Source organism: Astatotilapia calliptera, chromosome 10, assembly GCF_964374335.1.
Source record: "Astatotilapia calliptera chromosome 10, fAstCal68.1, whole genome shotgun sequence".
Taxonomy (NCBI): Eukaryota; Metazoa; Chordata; class Actinopteri; order Cichliformes; family Cichlidae; genus Astatotilapia; species Astatotilapia calliptera.
Window position 1 is genome coordinate 23258811 of NC_137431.1, and position 11106 is coordinate 23269916.

Consider the following 11106-nt stretch of genomic DNA (forward strand, 5'->3'; position numbering starts at 1 on the left):
GACCAGGCGTTCAAAGCACTTCATCACTACTGAGGTGAGGGCTACAGGGCGATAGTCATTGAGAGAAGCAGGGTGGGGTTTCTTCGGGACAGGAACAATGATGGACTCTTTGAAGCATGTGGGGATCACCGACTGAGATAAAGAGATGTTGAATATCTCAGTGAACACAGGAGCTAGCTGGTATGCGCAGTCTCTTAGGATACGACCTGGGATGCCGTCTGGTCCTGCTGCTTTCCTGGTGTTCACTCTCTTGAAGGCTCTCCTTACTTCATGCTCGGAGATGACGAGCACGTTTCCGGTGCTGGCAGTATCTTCCTGTCTGCAGCCGTTAGCGCCGCTAACACTAGCATTGTTGGAGACCTTAGCTGCAGCCTCGAAGCGAGCATAGAAAGTGTTCAGCTCGTCTGCCAGAGTCACGGCCGCGTTCGTCATACCGTGCTCCAGCTCGTGTTCATACTGTGTACAGCTCGTCTGCCAGAGTCACGGCCGCGTTCGTCATACCGGTTGTTGGTGCTTTATAGTCCGTTATTGTCCTTAGTCCCCGCCACAGGCTCCTAGAGTCACTCTGTTGGAGTTGTGACTCTAGTTTCCTCCCGTAGCGCTGCTTCGCCTCTTTCACCGCCCTCCACACGTTATATGACGCGGCTTTGTACGGGTCCATGTCCCCCGTCATGAGTCCCGTGTTGTAGGCAGCGGTGCGGGATCTCAGAGCGTCGTGGATGGTTTTATCCACCCACGGCTTCTGGTTGGGAAACGTTGTGATAGTCTTTGTCTCCACGGTATCATCCGCTAGTTTCCCGATGAATCCCACAACCGCTTCCGTAAACACGTTGACGTCATCGTCGGAGCTGTTTCTGAACATGCCCCAGTCTGCGTCATCGAGTGCATCCTGTAACGCGGCCACCGATTGATCCGTCCAGCGCGCGACCTTCCTCTGAACCGGAACTTCCTGTTTCAGCCTTTGTTTGTATTTTGGCATGAGGAAGATGGCGGCGTGATCAGATTTGCCAAACGGGGGGCGGGATTGTGCCTTGTAGCCGTCCTTGACCGTAGTGTAGCAGTGGTCCAGTGTCCTTTCACCCCTGGTGGGGCAGGTGATGTGTTGATAAAAGTTCGGCGCTGCGCGTTTGAGGTTGGCGCTATTAAAGTCCCCCGTCACAATAAGCGCAGCGTCCCGGTGTTGTGTCTGGTGCTGTGTGAGTGCCTCATGCAGCTCGCATAAGGCGGTGACCGTGTCCGCTTGTGGTGGAATATAAACGGCACTTACAATGACCGATGTAAATTCCCGAGGTAGATAAAAAGGACGACACATGATGGACAGTAGTTCCAGATTTGGTGTGCAGGAGCGTGTGAGAGGAACAACGTTCGCACTGTTGCACCAGTTGTTGTTCACCATTAAACACACGCCGCCTCCCCTTGACTTCCCCGAGTCCCGTGTCCTGTCCATGCGGTGAACCGAGAAGAACTCGGCCGGCTGGATGGCGTGGTCCGGCACCGCTGGGTTCAGCCATGTCTCGGTGAAGCAGAGGAGATTGCAGTCCCGAATGTCTCTCTGGAACTTTATCCTGGCCCTGAGGTCGTCAAGCTTGTTCTCCAGTGACTGGACGTTGGCGAGCAGGATGCTAGGCAGAGGTGTGCGGTGTGCACGAGCTCTCAGCCTGTTCCTGACGCCGGCTCGCTTCCCTCTAGGCTGCCGCCGCTTCCCTTTGTTCTCCCTCGAGATCTCACTCGGCCAGCTCGGATCCGGAGTTAAAAACTTCGAATTGTGAGTACATTGTATACCAATAGAAACAAGAGTGTCACTGTCATACCTAATGTACCCAATGATGATGATTTTGCCGATTTAGAAACGCTGAAAACTAACTTAAAAAACAAAGACAAACAAAGACAAAGAAAAAGTGGTCGGAGCAGTCGTGACGGGAGCCGACCTCACCGACCTCACCGGCGCCATCTTAAAAAATTTTCATGGTATTTTCATTTGAGAGACAGGATATCATGGCCCTACAGAATATTGTAAGGTCATGCCATTTGACCCCTGATCTCAGTTTTACATTTCACATCTTCCTTTCTTTCAGGTTTACCCCAAAATGTGTTAAATCTTTAAAGAAAGTATTGGCAAGAGAAAGAAAATGAACTGCATAGTTAGTTAGAAATATACTGTAGTGTAATATATAATAAAGTTACTCATGACCACTTATATACAGAGTAGTACCCATTGTTTATTACCTACTCCTACATAATGTTTGTGTAATCAAAGTAAACACACGTCGTGCTGCCCTTAACCAATTTTTACTGTACAACAAGTACGTTAAAAACAACAACAAAATTAACTAAATAAATATACACTGAATATGCAGTGTTTGTGTGCACAAACTTGGCCAAACAAAGATAATCCTGATATACAAAACACAATACTACTCCATTAAAATGAAATGAGTGAGCTGCCTCAGCAGAGTTTGCACTTTTATAGTACTTGATGTTATTTTTTGTTGTCGTTCTTATTGTAATTTAATTTAAATGCAGCATTTTAATGATTGTTAAATTAATGTATTCTAATTTATTTATATGTTACTCACTACTTTAGAAATTTTGTTCCAATTGTTCACTAGAATTTAAATAGTACTGCTGTTTTTTCAATGAATGAGGCATATGTAGGAGGACACGTAAGCACTGTAATTTAACCATTTTAGTAAGTTCTCATATAAGCATTAGAATCTGGCTTCTCTTACCATTTCTCATTTCCTTTATATGAATAGAACAGTGCTAATGTAAGCCCAACACATGTACATCCAAGAGCGAACATTGTGTTAAAAATTACAAAAAAAAGGGAAAAATTGCCATGTAATAACTCTTGCAGGGGTTTGTGTGCCGTGCATAATAAGCAAATTCTCAACACATTGATATGCATAGTCTGACAGTTTGCTTGGGAAGGCTTTGGAAAAACTGTCTTTCTCAATAGGAGTTCTCCACTAATGAACAAGATCAAGGTTGACATTTGAATTTCAAAATACTCCACTTCAGGTTCTTCTTCTAAAGCATATTTTTAAAATCATGGGGCAAACCCTTTACTTTCACTGATCAAGGTCACCTAATCAATCGAATCAGCAGCCAGCATTTGGAGGCATTTCAGCCAATGGTGCGCAGCAAGTCACTGAACAAACCGTTGTCCGTCTTGGACAACCCAACACACCAGCTGCATTCCACAAAAAACCAGCAGTGCACATTCTCCCACAGATTTATCCAACCCTGCTGAAACAAAGGACGCTTCTGGAAATCATTCTTTGTTTTCTCTATAAAACTCTACAACAGCTTTCCATTTTTCTGATAGGTGAACACAACTGTCAGAACATAAGCTTCCTCACACATTTCTATATTTGTCCCTCTTACTGACATTTTTAAAAAAGAGTACATATTATTGAGTTGCTCTGCTATTTGCAAGAAATCTATTTTCCACAATCTCAGTCTTTTTTCAATTTTATTTCCTTTTATTTGGTCACTATTATTAAGAAAATTTTACACTTCCCAATATTATACAGTAAGGCCTTCACCTTATATGTGAAGGCCTTACTTTCACAACGTTATTAATATTCCTTCCTTCTTGAATTATTGTACTCGTGAGGTTTTTAGAAAAGTTGACTTCTGACTTTGTCATTGAGGTTCAAGGTCACTTAGATTTGAACTCATTTGAGATTATTAGTTGATTCCCGTATGGCATCAATTTGAAAATCCTACATCGCCACATTCATGAGTTATTGCATTGATAAGATTTTCAGAGAAGTATACCTCTGACCTTGACCTTAGACTCACAGGCCGGGACTCAGACTTGTCCAAGATTTGTCGTAGATTTCTCTATGGTATGACTTCTTTCTTGAGTTATCAGATTGACAAGATTTTCTGAAAACTGGACCTCTGACCTTGATCTTGAGGTCAAAGGGCAAAATTGCAGTTTTAAATCTGACTACTGAATTTCTCAATATCTTTTTTTGTGTTTTTTGTGGTTAAGGTATTACCACTGTGCTGACCATGACTACCATTAACACTCACCTGAGAGAAACGCTCCCCAAAATCCCATATGTCAAGGCCATAGATATGTACCTGATGGGCTGCTTCGTCTTTGTTTTCCTGGCTTTGCTGGAGTATGCCCTAGTAAACTACATCTTCTTTGGCCGGGGCCCTCAGCGTCAGAAAAAGGCAGCGGAGAAGACAGCTATGGCCAACAATGAAAAGATGAGAATGGATCCAAACAAGGTAACTATCTAATAGCTTAGCTTGTCCCTGTAGTTTGGTCATCTACCTGCCTACGAGCATTTAGAAAGGACTTGTTGAGTCCAGTATACTCACTGCATTGGTCACTTTGCACAACATAGTTGACATCTTCACACAGCCACATCCATTTATGCTCGCCTGAGGTAAGGTACCCACTACAGTATTCTCGTGAACGATAGGTGTTGGCACTTAGATAATAAGAAGCCAAAACTGGAAGTCAAAAAATTGCTAAGTTTTTTTTTTCCCCACAAAGTCTCATCTTTTCAAACTGCTGCAACATCTCACTTTGTATAGTCTGCAAATCTCTGGCCTTCATCAATAAAATGGTGATAAGAACCAATGTGATCCTTGTGTCTTCAACCCAGCATTGGCAGCAGTAGTACAATGTCCCGGGTTACACAATTGGCAAAAGGGTGGCTTGCAACAGAATTATTGCAACTTGGTGTCAAATTGACGTCAACGTTGTTGTATAATGCTGCTCTGCCACCACAAGAGGACAGGTATAATGGGGCCCTTATTGAGAATTAGTATGGTTTTCAGAAAAATGTTTACATAAACAATTAAAAACTAGAAACATATATTTGAATACATAGGCAAACCACATCTGATGTTTTACCTCTACATGCATGAAAATGCATGAAATCGCATTTACAGTGAAAATGGATTATTCAGATTGTCTAAAGAGTCCAGAATAATAATTAACAACATTCACTGTTAAAGCAGCTTAGTAGGATTGTTGTAGCCCGTGTTTGGAAGCCTTGACAAAATGCAAATGATCACCATAACATGGCTGCACCTGGACTGCTGAAATACTCAAGGCAAAATGCCAAAGAAAACCAAATAGAAAAATAACTGCATTTATATCCTTTGACCTATTTCAAAGAGTGCACAGTCTATATAGCAATTTAGGAATTCTGTTCTGTTAACCATTTAGGTTATGTCTACATGGAATTTGAAATGGAAACACTAGAACAGCGGTTCCCAACCTTTTTGCGCCACGGACCGGTTTATGCCCGACAATATTTTCACGGACCGGCCTTTAAGGTGTCGCGGATAAATACAACAAAATAAAACTAGTACCGGTACCGAAAAAAAGAAGATTTATTCATAACACACGTGAAAAGACCCAGGAAAACAGAGTTAACGATAAAAACGATAACAAAATAACGCTGAAAACCGATAAAAACCCTGAAAACCATACATTTCACACCTGAGCCTCAACTCTCGCGGCCCGGTACCAAACGACTCACAGACCGGTACCGGTCCGAGGCCCGGGGGTTGGGGACCGCTGCACTAGAAGATAATTATTTCATAAACTGCAAAATGTAACAGTAACAATTTTTTTTAATCCAGTCCATCAACTGAACCACAGCAATATTGTTTTGTTTGAATGTGCTTGCAGTGGCTGGTGGGGAATGTAGTTGGCAGAGATGACACGCTGTATGCAAGAATGAAACAACGTGATATGGATGGCCATGAGTCATTGTGGGAACCAATCTTTGTGGATGATGCAGCAATTGGACTTGATCAAAAAAATAAGGTATCTGAAAATGATGTGCAGGTGATTTCAAATGAGTTTTGTGCTAATGTCAATGCCAATGTCTCAAAAATAAACCCAACACTACATAAACTTGAATCTAACAAACTTTACTCTTTTACTTGGGCAGATGGACCCACATGAAAACATCCTTTTGGGCACCCTGGATATTAAGAACGATATGGGTGTTTCAGAGCTGGCTCTGGGTCTCAATGACCCACGGAATACCATGTTGACATATGACAGCTCAGCCCTACAGTATCGCAAAGCAGGGCTGGCCAGGCACAATTTTGGCCGAAATGCATTGGAGCGTCACATGACTCAAAAGAAAAGCAGACTACGGAGGCGTGCTTCACAGCTAAAAATCACCATCCCTGACTTGTCTGATGTAAACTCTATTGACAAATGGTCACGGATGATCTTTCCAACTGTATTTTCTTTCTTTAATGTTGTTTACTGGCTTTATTACGTTAATTAGGATAAAAAAAATGTTTTTAATAAAAAGGACATTCATGAGGGCAAGACCAAACAGCAAATATGTTGCTAATTTTGTCTTTGTGTCTTGTTTGTTTTCTATCCATGTGATCTTGTAATTGCTAGACTGAATCGGTAAATTACGGACTGGATCTGTCATAACTTGGAAAAGAACATTTGCTGGCTTACACGTGAAAACCTTACACTAGAGATTACAAACATAAGGTGCCTGTTCCTGAGTATTTGTTTAACATTTTATGTATTATGGGATGTGTGGATCTTTCCGTTATTTAAAATGTTTGCGTTTCTTATGTTTTTATTACTTTAGATTTAAACTAAACAGTAATTGCCAAACTGTTATATAAATGAGATATGAATGGATAAGCTGACACTTTATAATGACCATTTACTTTTACCGATACTAATTCAAAGTACTTGAAGCAAGTTTCAGGTTAATAGGGCTTTCTGTCTCAATTATATCAAAATGTCATGTTTATATGGGACACGGGGGCCTGAAATATACTTTTTTAGGATTTTGTTATTTGAAAAATCATTGAAAATGGGGAAATTACCAAAACATTCCAGATTGATTGAGTAAGAGTTGCATGTTAAAAGAAAATTCAGTGAGTTTATTATGATTGTTGGGTGCTATCCACTGTGTCAGACAGCTAAGGGAACAAACAATATTATTCCTGTTATTCACTTAAATGAGATTTATTTTAACAGATGCATGACAAATTAAAGGATAATCCAACATATAATCTATTAAGATGGTGCTGGGCCACCATGTGTCACAAAAATCAATTCAGTGCATTTTCACATTCATTCCCCAATTTTGTGGAACTCTGCTGAAGAGATGGAAAATTAATCCAAAACATATTCTCTTAGTTGTATTCTAATGTAATAACCAAAATCTCTGTTTGGTTTATTGGTTGGTAGGTTTTTGGACCACCTTCCCACAAAATGCCACTATCGGCAAAACAAAGCCACCGGTTCTCCCCACTTGATCACTTCAGTGATCAGTGACTTCATTGTTTTTCCTTTAATTTGTTTCTTATCTGTTTATCGTTGTTACATGGGTTTGCTTTAAATTGCTTGATGATATAATGATTGTTTCTTCGTCTCTTGTTTTGTACAAAAAAAAAACAGTCAGTGAAATTAAATGGGTGCCTGTGTTCGATGGAAAGAATAGAATTCATAAATATACAAGCATTATGTCATTATAGTAGCAACTGACACCACGATTTGAATATTTATTTTGACTTTTTTGTTTCTCTGTTTCTTTGACTCAAATGTGTTTATTTATTCATCTTAATCCCAAGCTAGACTTGTATACTATATATGGGTATAAAATTACCATGTATTGTTTTTACATTGAAAAATATGTTGACAATCACAAAATATACAGCTGTCAATACACAATGAATTTAGAACAATGACAAAATACTTGCTAACAGTACTGCCCAGAAGGTGGAATTTATGTGGAACAACTGATTATGCACAAAAGTTGTTATAAGCCATAGAGGCTCAATAGTTCTTCTAACATCTGGTGCTCATGGGAGTGTTTTAAGAGAAACCTTATTGATCTTTTTACACTATATATTTCAATTTCAATTTAAAACAAACCTAGGGCAGCGATACACCAGTTCCAAAGTCCCTTTCCTGTAGCTCTATACTATTTAGATCATCAAATTGCTCTGTTAAAAAACAAAAACAAAACTAGAGGTAAAAAAAAAAAAAGAGTAGCAAAGCCTCACATGTGAAATTGTACCTACATAAACATTGTTAAATATAGTGGAAGAGGGGAAAGCTAACTTCAGATATTTACCTAAAACACAATCTTGCGCATATTGCTGAAGTCCTCTGGAGTGATATTCATTTTGAGTCTTAAGGCATGGGTGAATACTCTAAGCATTAATATGTTAATGTTTAATCAAAGTGTGGCCAAGAACAGTTATGACCCACTGCATGCTCTGTGTAGAAGTAAATCTTTTTTTTTTCTAATTACCCAAATATTCACTCAGTTTTTGTGTTTAATTCATTTCACAAATACATATACATAATGTTTACAGGTTTATTAAAAAAATGTCTTAATAGTTACTTGTGGTGTTATTAAAAATACAATTTTCTTTTCTAGAAATAATTTACTTAACCATTATAGTCACTCTCCAACAGCTCACAAACAAGTTAGACACACTTTTAATTATCAATAAAGTGCAGATTCAAGTGAGCTTTCAGCTCTGGTATTTATATATGTTAATTATCAAAATAGTCAATTTCACACTGCTTTCTTAAGATTGAAAACTGTGCATTGTAAGTGAAATATTGTATTTTTGTTCAATGGTTATGGTGATTATGTCACAAAATTTGTCGTCTTTGTTGTTTTAATATAGCTTTCTATCTCTCTCTCTCTTGCTCTCTTTTTGGGTCACTTTTAGAGGGATCTACTAGAAAATGATTGTTGGTGTGAATCTCTGAGGAGTTCAACAAAAAATTTGGGAACATGTTCCAAAAGCATATTTATATATGTATATAGCAAACATATATATTGTTAATCAGAAATTGAAACATATTAATACATATTAATAAATACTTAAGAACTTTCTACACAACAAAAAAAAAACAAAAAAGATTTTCAATAGCATTTATATTGTAACATGGAAAGAGAGAATGCAAAAGCAGATGTAATGTAAATAATCTATTCAACAATGTCACTTGATCACTTTGATCTTATGCTATTAATCGGAGAATAAGTATTTGTTTTTGCCAAAATGTAAACATGTCTTGATGAATGTAGTTGATGTTCCTTTGCAGGGTGTTTTTGCTATAATGTTTCAGCAAATGTATACGAGATTTTTGTACCAATAATTAGCTAAACACAGCTTAGTCCACACCACCACTAACACAAAAACACACAAATACAAAAGGTCATGTGATTAAGAGGCTAATAATACCTTGTATCAGACCAAAAGTCAAACATCTCAGGTCAGCACAGTTCACACTATTAACAACACCGACTACAATATACTTGTACTTAAAAAAAAGAAAAAGAAAAAAGAAAAAAAAGCGGCTTGGTGCATTTGTTTTATCTGTTCTCCCTGTAATTTATTTCCCTTCTCCTGTTTAATATAATGCTCATGATACAGTACAGTACACAGTAACTATATTAAAAGTATGGTACAGTATTTGACCATAACCACAATCTAGACATGGCTAGTATTTAAAAAAAAATATACAATAATAAACAAAGTTATTCTATCCACATCAGCTGTAGACATATAAAGATAACTCAGATTTTAAAAACAAATCTTAATAATAGTGCTGTAACACATGATGTATCTGAGTATGAGTGTGGGAAGTGGGTGCATGTTGGCCAGATAGCAATGCATTTCCAAAGCACAGTTTGGATGTGTGTTTGTACTTCACAGCACTTTTTTGTTTCATATATTTTTATACTTCTATATTCCAATGTAAAAATGGCAAAACCCATTTTTCTCTAAACCTTGTAAAACAAGTTTGAGCATTTTTCATATTTATACAATGCTTATTGGTTGCATTGCCCCTTAGGGATAGTGAAAATGTAATGATTTGTATGATAACGAAATCCTGTCAAGATACCTTGTTTAAAATTTAATTCATATAAAATACATGGTTGTAAATGGTTTGAAAATGGTTTTTTTTTCTTAATTCCTGGAAAGTTAAGGTTTTTGGAAATTCTAGATTCTATTTAGGAGAATCTGGAACGAATGACATCTTAAAAGCCTAAATGACACATCTTTCTGGCTGAGTATGTCTGCACACAGTCACAGAAGAAGCCTTAGCCTCCTGCTGCCCTGGACCTCTTTCCAAGCAGCATCAATCCTACTCACTCTCAACACCCTCCACCTTGGAAAACCCTTGTATATGGCACTCATAAGAACATAGCTGCACATTTTTGAAAGACAAGCTCTGTAAAAATTATGTCTTTTCTTGGGAAGTGAAATTATTTCCCTGATAATAAATATTATATACAGTTCAGAGAATGCCTGTTTTGCACTTATTTCAAATGAGGGGGAAAAAGCAGAGTGATCTCAATGCATGGCAAGTATTCCCAGTTGTGTAAAATTAACAAAAAGTAGACAAATGCACTTGAATTATGACCGACTGCAACATATAATGCAGTTGATGCTTATGCAGTACAAAAAAAGCTAAAACGGGTCATTTTCTGACATGATGGCTTCTTTTTGTGATTCATCTTCTGGAAAGCACATACCAACACTTCAGAAGGTTAATGAGTCATTCACATATGTATGAACTTTGGAATATTGTACACAAATCTGTAAAATTAGTAAAACTGCCATAAGAAGACTCTGCACCTGTACATTTCCCACTGAAGAATTTTGTTGAATGAATAATTGAAAGAGCCCATTTTCACTGGAGCAGAGTTTTCTCTAAACACTCTTCCCATTATAATGAAACACACACACACACACACGCACACACACACACCTATGTTTTAACATGACTGTAGTCCAGCCAAAGCCAGATAAATCAAAAGAACTTGCATGTGATAGCAACAAAATTGTATGTAACCATAACCTTTTCCATTCCACACAAGCAGAATGTTATGCTGAGATTTGAAACAGAGCCACCGTGGTGTAGAAATAGAGCTCTTGTGGCTCTGAATAGGAGTACATGAGTCATGACATAGAGCGGTAGGCAAGCTTGGCATCGCAACAAAGACATTAGAACAAGTGTGAAATGTGTCTTTTTATCTTTCACCCACAACACCTTTTTTGGTCATCACCCACAGTCTTCAGTTTGCGATTAAACTTACAAAGGGAAGCAGT

The 11106-nt window shown here is 38.4% G+C and overlaps 1 protein-coding gene across 1 annotated transcript in view; it reads left to right on the top strand.

The window, feature by feature from the left end:
* gabrb2b (gamma-aminobutyric acid type A receptor subunit beta2b) overlaps nucleotides 1-10294 on the top strand; it is a 65949-nt gene extending 55655 nt beyond the window's left edge. Inside the window, exons 8-10 of the mRNA XM_026182501.2 lie at nucleotides 4004-4248; nucleotides 5669-5806; nucleotides 5934-10294. Coding sequence (XP_026038286.1) covers nucleotides 4004-4248; nucleotides 5669-5806; nucleotides 5934-6281 — 731 coding nt within the window. The 3' untranslated portion in view covers nucleotides 6282-10294. The remainder of the gene's footprint in view (nucleotides 1-4003; nucleotides 4249-5668; nucleotides 5807-5933) is intronic.
* The last annotated feature ends 812 nt before the right edge of the window (nucleotides 10295-11106 follow it).